Raw genomic sequence first — 17,108 nt, 5'->3', positions numbered from 1 at the left:
TGCTCAGGGGCTGGAGCAGCTCCCGTATGGCGCCAGGCTGAGAACATTGGGGCTGTTCAGCCTGAAGTAGAGAAGCTGCTTGGAGACCTCAGAGCAGCTTCCAGTGTCTGAAGGGGGCTACAAGGATGCAGGAGAGGCACTCTTCATCAGGGACTGTAGGGATAGGACAAGGGGTGATGGGTTCAGACTGAAACAGGGGGGATCCAGATTGGATGTAAGGAAGGAATTCTTCACTATGAGGGTGCCGAGGTGCTGGCACAGGGTGCCCAGAGAAGCTGTGGGTGCCCCATCCCTAGCAGTGTTCAAGGCCAGGGTGGACACAGGGGCTTGGAGCAAGCTGCTCCAGTGGAAGGTGTTGGGGTTGGAGCTGGAAGAGCTTTAAGCTCCCTTCCAACCCAAACCATTCCATGATTCCATGATTTTGCACAACTGAGGAGGGATGATTCTCATTAACACAATAAAGGAGCTCTTTGCTCCTTTCTGCTCCATTCTTTCATCCTCTGCACACAGGAATACATCAGAGGAGGCTGAATGCAGAGCTGCCGCTGTGTTTAGGGCATTGAGTGGTGGAAAACCCAGTTCCCCTCTCCTTGAGACATCAGGGAGTGCAGCTACAGTAATTGCCATGGCCAGCATCACCTGGGTCCTTCTCACACAACCTCTGCCATAGGCTCAGGCTCTATTTAAGCTCAGTCTTGGCACTGGGCCCACTTCTAGGGCTGTGCTTTAACTGGGCTTGCTCCTGGTCTGTAACAACCATGAACCTGACTCTTAGTTTCCCCTGGGCTATCAGTGGAAGCTGCTGCTGTGCTCAGGCACAGGGGGACCATGCTCTGCTTTGTGGCCACTTTCAGCTCCCAGCTCACCTTCCCATTGGGAATAACTGGTCCTGGCTGCTCCCTTGAGGCACCTTGCATCATGCAAACAGCACAAACAACTCTTAATGAGAGGCAAGACCCTCTGGTGTCCAAGCTAGGGACAAGGCAAGCTCTAATGGAAACTAAGTGTTATAAACATCTCCCCCTCCTTCTCTGTGTCTGTCTCCAGATCTCTATTTGCTACATAAAGAGCTTCTTGCTAAAGGTCTCTAACAGGTTGCAGTTGGTTATTTCTGCTTTGCAGAGCATGAAGTTCTGCAGCATTCCTCAGCGGTACCTTCTCAGTTAACAGGTTGCGTGGGGGAAGAGTTGGGTGGGAGGAAGTATCACTTACAGCAGCCCCACAACAAGAAAACAGGGGAAAAATCATACTTCTCCCTAAAGTCATTACATTCAATCACACTAAAATCCTTGGCAATAGGGGAAAATCCTACTCTCAGCTGCTACTTCTCCTAAAACAGATGTGAGATGAAGCCCACAGCAAGGAGGTTAGAAATAGATGGCCTTTAAGCTCCCTCCAACCCATACAGTGCTGTGAAACCTCTTTGGCTGAGCTGGATGTTTGCAGTGGTAGGAAGGAAGGTGCAGGATGACAGACACAGCTCTGCTGCCTCCAGGCTGGGATGTTCTGGTCACACAGGGATTTAGCATCTTACCAATGCTCAATCACAGCACATACCATGCTCATCCTCTGGCAGCTCAGTGGCTCTGCTTCTCCTCCCGTTTTCTTACTTTGCACTGCACATCCTTCTGGAAACAAATGGGATTTTATGCATTTCCTTGCATTAGCCCAAATTAAAGTGATGGTTTTCAGATGTACCTCCTCAAAACCCTTCATCCCCCTTTGAACTTGCCTCTGGATGAATCACTGCTTGAATCAGTGCAACTTCTAAAGTTAAACTGAAGAGGGAAATTCCTCATGGGCTTATTTCTGCCACCTCCTGTGATATCACATCTATTTTCCCCAAAACAAAAACTCAAGAGATGACAAGAGAATATTTATCAGAGACCTATATTGAGGGGATGCTTAACATCACCGAGTCTCTGCAGAGTTTAAAGCATGGTTAGAATGTGCTGTACCTGCTCCTGTAAATACATTCAGTTCCTTCCTCCTCCAGACAGCTGACACAAAACAAGTTAAAAAGGGAAAGATTAGGAGTTCTATCAACCAGCTGGGACCGGGTTGGTCAATGAGCATCTCGCAATGAGGTTATTTGCTGTTGCTTTTCTAAGGGCATCTTTAACATCCTTGTTCCTCAAGCTGTAGATCAGAGGGTTGAGCATAGGGACAAGGAGGGTGTAAAACACAGCGGTGACTTTCTCTGTCTCCAGGGAGTACTTGGAAGCTGATTGCATGTGGCTGAGCCCAGCAGGGACATAGAACAAGGTAACGGTCAGGAGGTGGGAGGCACAAGTAGAGAAGGCTTTGTGCCTTCCTTCAGCAGACCTAATCCTCAGGATGGACAAGAGGATGTATACATAGGAGGTGATGATGAGGACGAGCACAGACATGGAAATGCTCCCATGAAGAATTACAAGCAAAAGCTCATTGAGGTGCTGTTGGAGCAAGAGAGCTTCAGCAAAGGGTTAGTGTCACAGAAGTAATGGTTGATGGTGTTTGGAACGCAGAAAGGCAACAGCAGCAAGCAACAGGTTTGGATTAGGGAGTTCAAAATCCCCCCCCATGTATGATGCAGCCACCAGCTGAACACAGACCCCCTGGGGCATGGAAACCGTGTAGAGCAGTGGGTTGCAGATGGCTACATAGTGGTCATAAGCCATCACAGCCAGCAAGAACACCTCTGTGGTCACAAACATGAGGAAGAAGAAATGCTGCAGGAAGCAAGCAGGGTAAGAGATGGTTTTCTTTTCCACCAAGAAGGCAAGAAGCAGCTTTGGAGCAAAGACAGAGGACTAGCAAAGATCGACAACAGAGAGATTGCAGAGGAAGAAGTACAAGGGGGTGTGCAGACGGGGGCTTGTCTTGATCAGTGCCATCAGCCCAAGGTTGCCCGTGAGAGTGATGAGATAAATCATGAAGAAGATTACAAGGAGAGGAGTCTGCATCTTGGGCTCGCTTGTCAGGCCGAGGAGGATGAAGTGGGTCACTGCAGTGTGGTTGCCTTCAGCCCTGTTACTGTATTGCATGGCAGCATCCCTGTGGGAAGGAGGAAAGATGGAGTGAAATAGGGAAGAGCAATGCCATGTGGCTTGCATGTACTCTGTTAGGCTGGACATTAGAACAATAAAGATTTGATAGTTGAGCCAACTATGGTTCTTGGTGAATCTTCACAGGCAGAGAAACACATCCAAAAGCCCTTCGGAAATCTCTTAATCATGAGGCTAAATCAGACCTTTTCTTTTAAAAACCCAAACCCAATCTTTGAAAACTGGAGAAGAAGTGAAGAACTTGCAAACTTGTCATCACATTTCATTAGGGAGGCAGAAAAAGGGACTGTGCATTCCATTTGCTCCATGAGAAAGACTGAAAACATCTGAGTGTGATGCCCCAGGAGCCCTGAATCCATCACCTCAGCTCTGATACAGCATTGCTGGATCCCCAGCTGCCCACAACAACTCATTGAGTGAGATACCCAAGACCCAGGAGGTTTCCCTGGCAGCCTGGGGCAGAGAGTCCTGTCCTAGACAGCAAAAATAGGCTGAGCTGGCACACTGCTGTGAGTAGAACTGTAGAACAGTTAAGGTTGGAAAGTACCTTAAGATCATCCAGTTCCAACCCCCCTGCCATGGGCAGGGACACCTCACACTAAACAACCTCACCCAAGGCTCTGTCCAACCTGGCCTTGAACACTGCCAGGGATGGAGCATTCACAACCTCCCTGGGCAACCCATTCCAGTGCCTCACCACCCTTACAGTAAAGAACTTCTTCCTTAGATACAACCTAAACTTCCCCTATTTAAGTTTTAACCCATTCCCCTTTGTCCTATCACTACTAGCAGTTTTGGTCAGGTTCCAGCACAGAGAAAAATATTCCCCTCAATGTGGCAGATGAGTCTAACAGAGTCAGTGCACTTAACTTCTGTTATCTGCTCCAGCTCAGGTATTAAAAGGCTTTAAACTAGATGTGTTTGGGGAGGGGAGAATCATTCCATTCCAACACACCCAGTCAGTTGCCAGAACCTATAATAAATGCTGGGAGCAATGTAGAGATATTCCAGCTGCTCCAGCCAATGAGCCGGCTTCAGTTGGAGCTCGGCTCAGATGCCTCTATACAAACACCCGTAGCATGGGGAACAAACGAGAGGAATTAGAGATGTGTGCACGTCTACGGGGATATGATATAATGGGCATCACAGAAACATGGTGGGACGGCTCCTATGACTGGAGTATTGGAATGGAAGGTTACAGGCTCTTTAGGAAGGACAGGCCTGGCAGGCGGGGAGGGGGAGTTGCACTTTATGTTAGGGATAGGCTGGAGAGTATGGAACTCTGTCTGGGGACAGGTGAGCAGTTAACATAGAGTTTGTGGGTCAGGGTTAAAGGGAATATAGCTATGGGAGGCATTACTGTGGGGATCTGTTACAGACCGCCTGATCAAGGAGAACCTGCGGATGAAGCACTCTGTAGACAGACAGGAAAAGCCTCACGCTTGGAGGCCCTTGTTCTCATGGGGGACTTCAACCACCCTGACATCTGTTGGAAGGACGGTACGGCCCGGCACAAGCAATCCAGGAGGTTCCTCGATTGTGTGGAAGACAACTTCCTTCTGCAAGTAATAGAGGAGCCGACAAGGAGAGGTGCCGTGCTTGACCTCGTGCTCACCAACAAGGAAGGGCTCATTAGAAATGTGACGCTCCAAGGTAGCCTTGGTTGCAACGATCATGAGATGGTCGAATTTGAGATCCTCAGGACAGTGAGAAGAGCGTGCAGCAAGCTCACTGCCCTGGACTTCAAAAGAGCAGACTTTGGCTGCTCAAGCACACCAGGAAAACCCAATGGTCTATTTCATATAAGAATTTGGTTTGTAGGAAGCTTCCATAGATGAAAGACAAACCTGAACACAGAATTGATGGTAACTGAGAGCTGTCTGGGTCTCAATAAAGCCAAAACACACTGATGGGGGAGAGTATCTTTCCTTTATCTGTTGTGAGTGAGAATTAACTTATATTGAGAAAGTATATGGATGGTGAACAGAATTTTTATGTGCTCAGAAAACCAACAGTATGAAAGCATAAACTGTCATAGGTGTGGGGGCAACGTGGCTTCGACCTGCAGTCAATGAAGGAGCCAGAATCTGTATCATTAAACGCTAAAGTTCTTGGCACCTTGGATATCAGAGAGCTTCCTTCAAAACTTTCACCATATCTTGTTTTCTTCCATTTTGTTGGATATTTTGGCTTGCACTATGCGTATAGAATCATAGAGCCACAGAAAGCCCAGGCTAGGCCTCAAAAGATCATCTGGTCTGAGCTTCTGTAGAAACAGGAGTCTAGATGCGCAGTGTCATGTGTAGGGCTCATCACTGTCTGATGAATTATCCCACTCTGGTGTCCTTATTTCCTCTTGATTTTACGAAAGTTTCCAAAGCAGAGACAACCGAAATGTTCAAACATTTACCCAGACTGGATGCTATTTCACTAATAGAGGACTGGATTGTCATAGTCCTGTGTGGTGGAAACTGCTCAGTGAGCAGCAATAGAAACCTCAGTTTAAGATGCCAGGGAGGCAGCATGGTGAATTCCAGCAACACAAGAAACAGGCTTGAGGTTTCGGAAATACATTTTCTACTGAGAGCATCATCGTACAAATTCTGTTTCAATCTTGGCAGAGAAGGGATCTATAAAATGCAGCCACCCCTGGCCGTAGACACAAACTTCCCACGTCAAATACATGACAGGGGTCCTCTGCATAAATGGTTCTGATACCTCAAATAGCAAGCACCTTTTTGGTAGGAAGAGCTGGACATGGGTCTCTTTGCCCTGTGCTTCAGGTGCTGTTAGATCAGCCTAAATGTTTTGGAGAAGAATATTGGTTTTTGTGGAGATGACTCAAAACCTGGCCTCTATTGACATGAACATTAAAGATGATATTCATATGACAGCCTTGTTAACCTAACAATTAATTAGCAATTCTCATCTTCACATACCATATAGTAACTTCAGATCATCCAGCTCCAACCCCTGCCACAGGCAGGGACCCCTTCCACTAAAGCAGCCTGCTCCAAGCCCCTGTGTCCAACCTGGCCTTGAACACTGCCAGGAATGGGGCAGCCACAGCTTCTCTGGGCACCCTGTGCCAGCGCCTCAGCACCCTCACAGGGAAGAGCTTCTGCCTAAGAGCTCATCTCAGTCTCCCCTCGGGCAGGTTCAAGCTATTCCCGTTGGCCTGTCCCTACAGGCCCTTGGCCAAAGCCCCTCTCCAGGCTTCTTGCAGTCCCCTCCTAAAGTATTCAAAGGCCACAATAAGGTCTCCCTGAAGCCCTTATTCCCTCTTGCAGCCCATGTCAGTCCTTAGAGTCCTCGTGTGATCCTTCCCCTCCCTTTCCTTCCACTTTCAGGCACCTCTCCTTTGTATCTTGTTTCTCCAGCATGATGGATGGAAAAAAGTGAATGTCATCATCAAGGAGAGCACGAGGACTGGGGCTGCCTTGGTCCCCAGAGGGATTAAGAACCAAATCCCCAAGGAAGCCCTCTCCAGGCAGAGGAAGGACAGGAGGGTGACCATGAGTATCAGCATGGAGCTACTAGTGGTGAGTGATACCTGATCAACCTGAGTGTCTTTGGTGATGTAAGCACTGATGCTTGCTTGGACAAGAAGTAAAGGACAGCATTTACCTCACCATTAGCAAGGTCACCACCATCTTCTGTGGGCTCTTTGCAGCCAAACTTGTGAGCTATGGTTTGAGTACAAGGAATTGAAGATGGGTTTAAAGCTGGTTCATTGCACATGATGCCTGACACTGCTGATGGATCCTGGTACCAGCTCCCATTGGCGAGGTTCCCCTCACCTCCCTGCCATGATAATGTCAACCATGGCCCTGTGAAGCTTTAACTGCCTCAGAAATGCTCCAAAAGTGGATGTCAAAGGTGGGCTTGTTCTGTGGTTTGCTCTAAGGGAGCCCAAATCCCTCTTGCTTGCTTAAACTGAGGTCATCTCCTCTGGGTACACTTCTTCTCCAAACTAATCAGCACAGAGAAGAGATAATGACCTGCTTTGGGCTTTGTCACCCTCTTGTGGCCCAAAGAGATTCACAGTCCCACATCCCCACATCACTTGAAATAGGAAGGGGGTTTGCTGATGCTGGTTCGTTCCCAGGCTCCCTGCACAGCTCCAGACACGTTCATCTTTACATCCATCTCCGAGAGCATGAGGAGGGCAGCAGAGACAGAGCTGAGATGTAAGTGAGGGGCAGCATCTTCCAGGCCAAGCTGAGCTCTCTTTGCAAGGACAGTGTGTGCCTGTGGTTCTCTGAACCTCCTGTGGTTCTCTCTTGCCAACAAGCAGCAGCTCCTGTCTTCATGCCCTGCCCTACTGCAGGGTCCTGGGCTTCTTGATGGTGCTCTGGGCTTCCCAGGGAGCTGCTTGTGCTGTGTCCTCCCCATGCAGCTGCCGAGAAGGCACGTTTGGGGATCACCCTGGTTGAGAACATTCTCAGGAGGGAGGGGAAACCACTATAAACATCTATGTAAGCTTGCATAGGAACATAGTTTGGACTGGCAGGGACCTTAAAGCTCATGCAGTTCCAACCCCCTGCCATGGGCAGGGACATTTTCCACTAGAGCTGGTTACTCTAAGCCCTGTCCAGCCTGCACTTTCCATAGGTCAAAAATTCATTCCAGTGTCTAGTTAGGAAGAAGCCCCAGCAAAGAGGGAAGGAACTGGTGTTCAGCAAATTCCTACGAGAGCATGAAGGATCAGCTCTGCGCTGTGAAACCACTACTTTTCTCTGTGTTCCAGGTTGAGACGAATGATCTCCAAGCCCCAGGCTCAGCACTAATGAAGTTCATGAAGTGCAGCACTAAGGTAAAGCATGGAACCTCCCCACTGCTTTCCACAGGGGTCATTGATCAACATCTCAAGGGGAGCCAGAGGAGCAGGCACCGCGTTGTGCCATGGTGTTTAACTGCTTGAGCACCCCTTTGTTCTACCTGTGCTGGCACACGACTTTCACCAACCTGTTCCTCATTGAGCTGTGCCTGAACTCTCTCTTTCCATCCTGCAGGACTGTCTCTGAGCAGCTCCCACCACACAGAGGCTTTTCCACCTGGGACATCCCTGCCTCTTGGAGAAGAAACCTCCAGCCAGGAGCTCACACACAAAGCACCACGCAGCCCATGGCACAAAGCAATTGTACCCAAGTGACCGAGTTCAGCCTGACAGGGTTCACAGAGGACCCAGTGACTCAGGTCTGCTTGTTCCTGCTCTTCCTGCTCACCTACGTTGTCACCATTGTGGGCAACCTGGGCATCATCATCTTAATCAGGGCCTGCCCCCATTTCCTCTCCCCCATGTATTATTTCCTGGGCAACCTGGTCTTTGTAGACCTCTGTTTCTCCACCATCATCACCCCCAAGATGTTGGTTGACTTGATGTCAGAGAAGAAGAGCATTGCTTATGTTGGGTGTGTGGCTCAGGTCTTCCTCTATGATCTCTTTGGGATAACTGAATGCTTCCTGCTGGCTGCAATGGCCTATGACCGTTACGTGGCCATTTGCCATCCCCTGCTGTACCCCCTTGTCATGTCCCCAAAGTGCTGTTTCCAGCTGGTGACTGGCTCGTACCTCATGGGGCTGACCAATGGTGTGGGACAGACCATCAGCATGTCCACCCTGTCCTTCTGCAGCTCCAGCACCATCGACCTCTTCTTCTGTGACATTTCCCCTCTCATCTCGCTCTCCGCCTCCGACACCACCCTCAGCCACATCATCCTGACCACTGCAGCATCTCTCTTTGGTGTGCCCTGCATCCTGGTTATCCTGCTGTCCTACATTGCCATCATCCTCACAATCCTGAGCATCAATTCAGCTGAGGGCAAGCGCAAAGCCTTCTCCACCTGCACCTCCCACCTCACCACTGTCAGCATCTTCTGTGGGGCATCCTTCTTCACGTACTTAAACCTCACCTCAAACAGCTCAAGAGTAGGTGTCGTGGTTTAAACCCAGTCAGGTAACTCATTCGCTCACTTCCCCCCCTTTCTTGCCCTCCCCCTGCTCCTGGAGGGACGGAGAGGAGAATCGAAAAAGAATGCAACTCCCACAGGTTGAGATAAGAACAGTTTAGTAACTAAGGTATAACACAGATCACTACTGCTACCACCAATGATAATAATGATAAAGGAAATAACAAGGGAAGAGAATACAACACCTCAGCACCAGCTGACCGATAACTCGCCCCCCCTCAGCCCAACCAAGCACCGACCGATACATCCTCCAACCCTGCAGACTCCCAGCCCTTCCGGCTAACTCCCAGTTACCTCCTGGGCATGACGTGCTGTGGTATGGAATAGCTCTTTGGTCAGTTTGGGTCAGGTGTCCTGTCTCTGCTTCCTCCTGGCTTCCCCTCCTCCCTGGCAGAGCATGAGGCTCACAAAGTCCTTGGCCAAACCAAAACATCGCTATCAGCTCTGTTCCCAGGCCGAAAGTCAAAACACAGCACTGCACCAGCTACCAAGAAGGAGAAAAATGACTGCTACTGCTGAACCCAGGACAGTAGGAAACAAATGGGCTGTGGTGCTCTACACCATGGTGCCTCCCATGTTGAACCCCTTGATCTACAGCCTGAGGAATAAGGAGGTGAAGGAGGCTTTGAGGAGACTCTTGAAAATAAAGTGATATTGAATGTTGTAGGTTTAGGGCAAGGTAGAATGGAAATGTGGGGAAATGCTCAGCTGTTTATTAAGTATCTCAGATGGGCAGCATTTGCTGGGGGAGTCTTAACTTCCATGATGCACTGGCTGCTTTGATATCACCACCTGCATACACAAATAAGAACATTGCAAAATCTTTTATAATTCCCTGTGCTCAAGGTATGAGCTGTGTTTTGTTTTGCATGGCTTTCGCTTGACAAATCAGAATAAACAGAGGGTGAATTCTACTGTTGCAGTAAATGAAACTCCATTTCTAGACAGTTAGTAAGTGCCATAAGAAAAGGATACAAACACATTTAACAAGATAAATAGAGAGGACAGGAAAGAACTGGCACAATGTGCAGGAAGTTATTTTAGCTTTTGATTCTCAAGTCTCATTAAAAGATTTCCAGCACCATTCATCTCATTGCATTTCAGACAGCAAAGACCTTACTTGTGTGACCTCTGGAATGAATGAAGGCACTTTGAAAGAACTTTAAGATGTAGTAGTGATGAATACTCACCAAAGGGCAGACCCTACCAAGAAAACCACTGTCCACTGCTCCACACCTTTGCTTGCCATCTCCCTGTACACAACAATGATCTCCATGGCATCCTGACCAGAAAAGATCATAGGAGCTATTGTGTTGCTCATCAGCCTTCCGACTTGATATGTGGCAGCCCATAGCAGCCTGCACCAATGGCATTGCCTACCCTGATGTCTCTACTGCTGCCTCCCTGTACAGAGAGTTGATTTGTGGTGGAAAAACAATATATACATGAAAATCCAGCAAAACATGCCAATGTGTGCATTACCCCAACCCATAGAGCTGCCAGGGCCGTGGTAACCTGGAGCATGGCTGAGCCTCAGGGCTATCCTAGAGACATAAAATCATGGAATGGTTTGTGTTAAAAGGGACCTTAAAGCTTCTCAGAAGACTTGGATGTGATTTACGTCATTCTTCATAAAAAGCCATCAGAGATTAATTAGCTGGGGATAACAAGAAAGAAACTTTCTTCTTTGTTAACAACAAAGTTCACGTCTACAGCTGCCTTGCTTGACAGAGACGGTTCATGCCCAAAGCCAGTGAGTTGGAGGGTCAGTGTGTTGGCATGTTTGTGTATTAAGGACAATTTCATGGGCCTGGATCATAGAATCCAGCCTGGTTTGTGTTAAAAGGGCCCTTAAAGGTCCTCCAGCTCCAACCCCTGCCACGGGCAGGGACACCTTCCACTGGAGCAGCTTGCTCCAAGCCCCTGGGTCCAACCTGGCCTTGAACACTGCCAGGGATGGGGCAGCCACAGCTTCTCTGGGCACCCTGTGCCAGCACCTCAGCACCCTCACAGGGAAGAGCTTCTGCCTAAGAGCTCATCTCAGTCTCCCCTCGGGCAGGTTAAAACCATTCCCCTTGGCCTGCCCCTACAGGCCCTTGGCCAAAGCCCCTCTCCAGGTTTCCTGCAGCCCCTTTAGGCACTGGAGCTGCTCTGAGGTCCCCCCTTCAGGAGCCTTCTCTTGTCCAGGCTGACCCAGCCCAGCTCTCTCAGCCTGGCTCCAGAGCAGAGCTGCTCCAGCCCTCACAGCTTCTCACCAAAGATCTACCTCATCCCACATTCACAGCTCACTTACACACAATGATGTGCCCAGCTTTCCAGCACAATTTATGTCTAAAAAAGCCAATAGCAACATTTTCTGACAGATATCTAAGGTAGGGAAAGCATCATCAGCTTGAAGCACCAGGAAGTCTGCCTGGTTGTGTCTGGGTTATTGGTTTTAATCATTCTCATTCCATTCACTAAACCTCAGTCACTCAGGAGCGATATAAAAACACAATCTGTGCTCGAGTGTGCCATGACACCAAACCCCTCCAGTGAATTTTAACGTAAAGGGATGCAGAAAGCAAAACCTACCCAAAAAATAAAACACTATTGGGTCTGTGTGGTTTCTTTCCCTAAATAGATCCATTTTGGGTCCGTAACCCCCAAGAAGTTGTCCTGAGAATCAGAAAAGACACCCAGACAAATGCAAATGCATAAAAAAATGCTCATCAGCTGCACTTGAAGCTTCATTTCATTCCACTCAAATCTATATCATTTCAACACTGACTTGATGAGCACTCAGTTGCCTAAAAGGGGATGAAATGAATCATTGAATCATTCAGTGGCTTTAGCATGTGATGCACAGGCTGGTGCCAGTCATTGTGGTCAGTCCAATGGATTGGGATGCGATTTCTCCTGCAGGACTCCAGGAAGAAATGTCAAAATTCAATTAGAAAGAACATTTGGGGTTGCTCTGCTTGGGTTTTTCTTTGACAGATCATTTATAACTAACTCAGTGCTGATATTGAGCATACCAGCTAAATCTGAGCATGGTTTAGCTGAATGTTGTCGTCTACAGGCTTGGTTCTTCATCTGACCCTTCTCACCCTATTGTTGCCAGGTCCTCTAAGAAGCAATTCACCTTACTCCAAAACAACCACCCTAAATAGCTGAACTGAGTACTACCCAGAAATTCCCACTTCTCACTGTTGACTGCAGAGCTCAAGTTATTCCCTGCACCAGGATAAAGGGGTGTCATAGAATCATGGAATGGTTTGGGTGGGAAAAGTCCTGAAAGCCCAACCCCCTGCCATGGGCAGGGATGCCTCACACTACACCAAGTCACCCAAGACTCTGTCCAGCCTGGTGCCTGTTGACATCACCCTGATAATCCCCATGTTGAGAGCCCAGATCCACATCTGCAGGAGCACAGAGCTGAAGGATGCTCTGGGGAAGACTCCTAGGAAGAGTTCTTGTTTCCTTCTACATTCAGGCTGGTAAAAAGGTATAATCAGCTCAATGTAAAGAACATGGATGTTCTTGAGATTGCACCTTTGTTCTGAGGCTTTAGTGATGGAAACAGTGAGCACGTAACATGGAGAGCTATGAAAGCTCTGAAATGGTCTTTCTTGGTGCAGGGAGTAACTGAGGCCATCTCTGGGGGATGCACGGCTGTGCAGCAACACTTCACTGGGTGCAAAGGCCACACTGAGTATCTGCTTCAGGGACCTGCTACCTAAGGAGATACAGAATGAAGCAATGGATAAATATCCCCAATCACATGCCACAGGCAATGCTGGGACAGGAGAGGCCGTACCTGCTTGCTTTGCCCTGGGAGATGAGCTGGTGTGGGGCTGTCACACAGAGATTTAAAGCGTGCTTTTGTTCTTGTGGTCTCTAAACTTGTGGTTCCACATTGGACCCTCATGGTGGTGATATGCTCTAGCCGAAGGCTCCATGGGACGCATGGGATCTTGCTGGACAAGACCATAAGCGAGTATGCTCAGGTAAAAAGGGTCAACAAGGGACACAGCATCACAGTAGCCAAGAAAATAATCTTCAAGGGGAGTCATCTTTCTTTTCTTTGTCTCCTCATCTCTCTGCCCACCCCTTGTGGTACCTGATGACAAACATTAGAATCAACATATGAGGCCAGATAAGAAGATCATCAAGCCCATTGAGGAGCAGCCACCAGGAGAGCTAATTGAAAGAGGGTCCTCCAAACCTGACGGGAGCATAGGGGAAGTTGCAAGGAAGCAGCAGATAAGAGCTCATCTTCTGGTCTTCCTGCGGAACAGTCTATCACTTCCATTGCTATGGAAAAGCTGAAGTAATTCATATGTAGGCTGACAATGTCAGATGAATTCCAGCTTCTGTGCCTGTACTCAGCTGTGCAAACACACACTAGCACTGAATAACTGCTGCTTTCAATAATGTGCCTAAACCAGAGGTCCTAACATACACACACTTGTAATTAAGGCTTTTAGGTGCACGTCCAACCCTTCAGTGTTTGCTCATGCAAAAGAGAAAACTCAATGAGACAATGCTTTTACTGGGAAGACTGATGACAATGAACCTAATCAAACTGTGTTAGGCTGTAGCAGATGGTGACCCTACATGCATTTGTCTTCAGCCTCTACCTCCAGTTCTGCACATGAAATTCAAATTAAAGAGTCTTAATATATGAGCAATTTCATGTGACGCTGAGATTGAGATTTCCCATTCATAGAAGTTAGGGAATGCAAGGAAGTGTTCAAGGCCGACTTGGATGGGACATGGAGCAATCTGCTCTAGTAGGTGCCCCTCTCGTGGACAGGGGGTTGGAACTAGATGAGCTTTAAGGTAGTTTCCAAACCATTCCGTCATTCTCTGATAGAAGAGCACAACCAAAATCAGCACAACAGATCTTCTCAATACAAAATTTACTCTGCTTTTCTCTTTTGTGTGTGAAGCTGTGTTTTGGGACAGAGAGCAATGCCAGCACCATGGAAGCCCTTCTCTTAGCCCATGATCAAGACCCCACACTGCAGCTATGAAATAGCCACTGGGATCCATGTCTCCAGTTGCTTCACCATGGAAGAGAGGAACCATAGTTCAGTCACCAGCTTCATCCTCCTGGGGCCCAACCACTGACACAAAGCTGCAGCTTCTCTTGTTCATGGTGTTCCCCTCTGCCTACATCACCACCCTGTCGTGGTTTAAACCTAGCCAGACAGCTTGTTCACTCACTCCCCCCACTTCTTTCGTTCCCCCTACTCCCAGGGGGGACGGAGAGGAGAATCAAAAAGAATGCAACTCCCCCGGGTTGAGATAAAAACAGTTTAGTAACTAGGGCATAATATAGATCACTACTGCTACCACCAGTAATAGCAAAGATAAAGGAAATAACAAGGGAAGAGAATACATCACCTCACCACCAGCCAACCGATAACTCACCCCCCCCAGCCCAACCAAGCACCGACCCATACCTCCTCCAACCCTGCAGTCCCCCTGCATGCAGACTACTAGCCCTTTCGGGTAGCTCCCAGTTACATCCTGGCCATGACATGCTGCAGTACGGAATACCTCTTAGGCTAGCTTGGGTCAGGTGCCCTGTCTCTGCTTCCTCCTTCCTTCCTTCTGCTTCCTCCCTGGCAGAGCATGAGGCTCACAAAGTCCTTGGCCAAACCAAAACATCTCTGTTATCAGCTCTGTTCCCAGGCCGAAAGTCAAAACACAGCACTGCACCAGCTACCAAGAAGGAGAAAAATGACTGCTACTGCTGAACCCAGGACACACCCTCATGAGCAACATCACCCTCATAGCGGTGATATGCCGTAGCTCACGCCTCCATACCCCAATGTACTTTTTCACTGGCAATTTGTCCTTCCTGGACCTCTGGTATTCCTCTGTCTACACCCCCAAGATCCTTCTGAACTGCATCTCTGAGGACAAGAGCACCTCATTTGCTGGGTGTGCTGCTCAGTTCTTTGTCTCCAGTGGCTTGGCCTGCACCGAGAGCTACCTGCTGGCAGCCATGGCCTATGACAGGTACGTGGCCATCTCCAACCCACTGCTCTATGTTGCTGCCATGTCCAATAAGCTCTGCATAGGGCTGGTGGTCACCTCCTACCTCAGTGGCTTTGCCAACTCTACCCTTGTTGCCAGCTACACGTTCACTCCCAGCTTTTGTGACTCCAACATCATCGATGACTTCTTCTGCGACCTGCTCCACTGGCGAAGCTCTCCTGTGATGTGACAGACAGCTACCAGTCCCTCCTCTACTTCAACCTGGCCTTCAACACCATCCTCCCTTCTGCACTCATCCTCATGTCCTACGTCTCCATCCCGGTTGTTATCCTGAGGATGTGCTCAACTGAGGGGCAGTGCAAAGCCTTCTCCACCTCTGCCACCCACCTCACCCTTTACTATGGCTCCATCCTCTTCATTTACACTTGGCCCAGCTCCTCCTATGTGCTGGAGAGGGACAAGGTGGTCTCTGTGCTTTACATGGTGGTGACTGCCATGCTGAACCCCTTCATCTACAGCCTGAGGAGCCAGGAGGTGAAGGAGGCACTGAAGACACTGCTGAAGAGACAGACAGCTTCCTAACAGAAGAAACCCAGGGGTTATGTCCCTAATGATGCACACAGCAAGAAGCGCACACAGACCTTGTCTTGCTTGTGCCTTCCTTTGTTACTTATCACAGTCCATGCAGGAGCATAAGCTCTCCTGATCTTGAAGTGCATCATGATTGACAGGAGATGGCACTGTGCTGACAGACCTCCTCTCCTTCCCACCTCTCCCCATATGCCATATATATCTGCTATAAAATGGGATGTTAGCAGCAGTTGGGATTGTTGCACATCACCTTTGCACTGTGCTTTATCTCAATTAAACATTCATTACTCATGCCCAAAAAAGTAGCTCAGCGGGAGCTACATGTGTCAGAGAATCATGGACAGCTTTGGGCTCGAAAGTACAGTAAGATCATCCAGTCCCAACCCCCAGTGACGGGCAGGGACACCTTCCACTACAGCAGCTTGCTCCAAGCCCCTGTGTCCAACCTGCCCTTGAACACTGCCAGGAATGGAGCACTTACCACTGCTTTGGGCAACCAGAAGTCATGAAGTAACGTGTGCCTCTTCCTGAGCTGTCCAAGTTATTTCTTCACGATGATGCCAGCACCACAGACACACAATTCCATAGTCCTATTCTATTATCCCAATGAAATATACACATGAGCACAGGTAGAGCAGGTCAGATTAGATGAACCCATGTCAGGAAGCATAAAGGCAACTGGGACTGACTTCAGTTGCCTGAACATTGACTATTAACACCATGGAGGGGCCCCTCAGTCTCCCTCTGAGCTTTCAGATGTTGCTCCAAAGCAACCAAACCCTTCTGAAAGTTGCATGATGTACATGTCAAGTGCATGGCAATGTCCTGGGCCCTTCAGGACAGAGCAAATAGCACCACATATCTATATGAGGGCAACCAAACCTGACCTGGAGCATTTCACTGCATCTGCTCCTTCCCTACAACTTAACTGGTAGTTTCCACCACCACTTACAGGAAAACATGCAGAAAAAGGGGTTTCTTAGTTCTTAAATTATCTTTTCCTTTTCCTTTATAAAGTTTTAGTCCAACTGAAAGGAAAACTAAAACAAAGCTCTCAAGACTGTTGGGAGGACGGATTAGGAGATCTGGAGTAGTTTCATCTTCTTCAAATTTAGATAAATAAAAGTTGAGTCATTAAATCAGTTTTGTGTCCCCACCTGTGCTCAGTGAAGGTGTGTTTCTGTACCTCCTTTTAGACTCATTAAATCAACCAGGTTGGAAAATTCCTTCAAGCTCATCCAGTCAAACCCTTACCCCAGCCCTGCCAAGGCCACCACTGACCCATGGCACTGAGGGCCACATCTACACAGTGTGTGAACACTTGTAGGGATGATGACTGCAGCCCTGTCCTAGGCAGCCTGTTCCAATGCCTGAGCACCCTTTAGGGCAGGAATTGTTCCTCAGCTCCATCTAAACCTGCCCTGGTGCAACTTGAGGCCGTTTCCTCTTGTCCTGTCTTTTGGATTAAAACAAACTGAAAATAGGTTTGAGGGGGGCAACTGATCCA

The 17,108-nt window shown here is 48.5% G+C and overlaps 1 protein-coding gene and 2 pseudogenes across 1 annotated transcript; 2 read left to right on the top strand and 1 right to left on the bottom strand.

The window, feature by feature from the left end:
- Positions 1 to 2,042: 2,042 nt before the first annotated feature.
- On the bottom strand, positions 2,043 to 3,026 carry LOC133263486 (olfactory receptor 5J3-like; annotated as a pseudogene).
- A 5,148-nt stretch (positions 3,027 to 8,174) lies between these two features.
- On the top strand, positions 8,175 to 9,671 carry LOC133263485 (olfactory receptor-like protein COR4). Its single transcript, XM_061443264.1, has 2 exons — positions 8,175 to 8,947; positions 9,518 to 9,671. Exons 1-2 carry the CDS (start codon positions 8,175 to 8,177, stop codon positions 9,669 to 9,671), a joined length of 927 nt encoding a protein of 308 aa, XP_061299248.1.
- A 4,403-nt stretch (positions 9,672 to 14,074) lies between these two features.
- On the top strand, positions 14,075 to 15,592 carry LOC133263482 (olfactory receptor 9G19-like; annotated as a pseudogene).
- The last annotated feature ends 1,516 nt before the right edge of the window (positions 15,593 to 17,108 follow it).

The sequence above is a fragment of the Pezoporus flaviventris genome, unplaced genomic scaffold (assembly GCF_033815535.1).
Source record: "Pezoporus flaviventris isolate CSIRO_AGI_PZ_B2104156 unplaced genomic scaffold, CSIRO_AGI_Pfla_v1 ptg000326l, whole genome shotgun sequence".
Lineage (NCBI taxonomy): Eukaryota > Metazoa > Chordata > Aves > Psittaciformes > Psittacidae > Pezoporus > Pezoporus flaviventris.
The sequence above is the reverse complement of the archived record's forward strand: the minus strand, read 5'-3'. Positions and strand labels throughout refer to the sequence as shown.

What these genes read in the sequence shown, in the direction of transcription:
- LOC133263485 (XM_061443264.1), top strand. Translation starts at nt 8,175, where the DNA reads ATGGCACAAAGCAATTGTACCCAAGTGACCGAGTTCAGCCTGACAGGG. An exon ending in TGTGGGGCATCCTTCTTCAC is followed by an intron (nt 8,948 to 9,517) that starts GTACTTAAACCT and finishes ACCAAGAAGGAG; the next exon opens with AAAAATGACTGCTACTGCTG.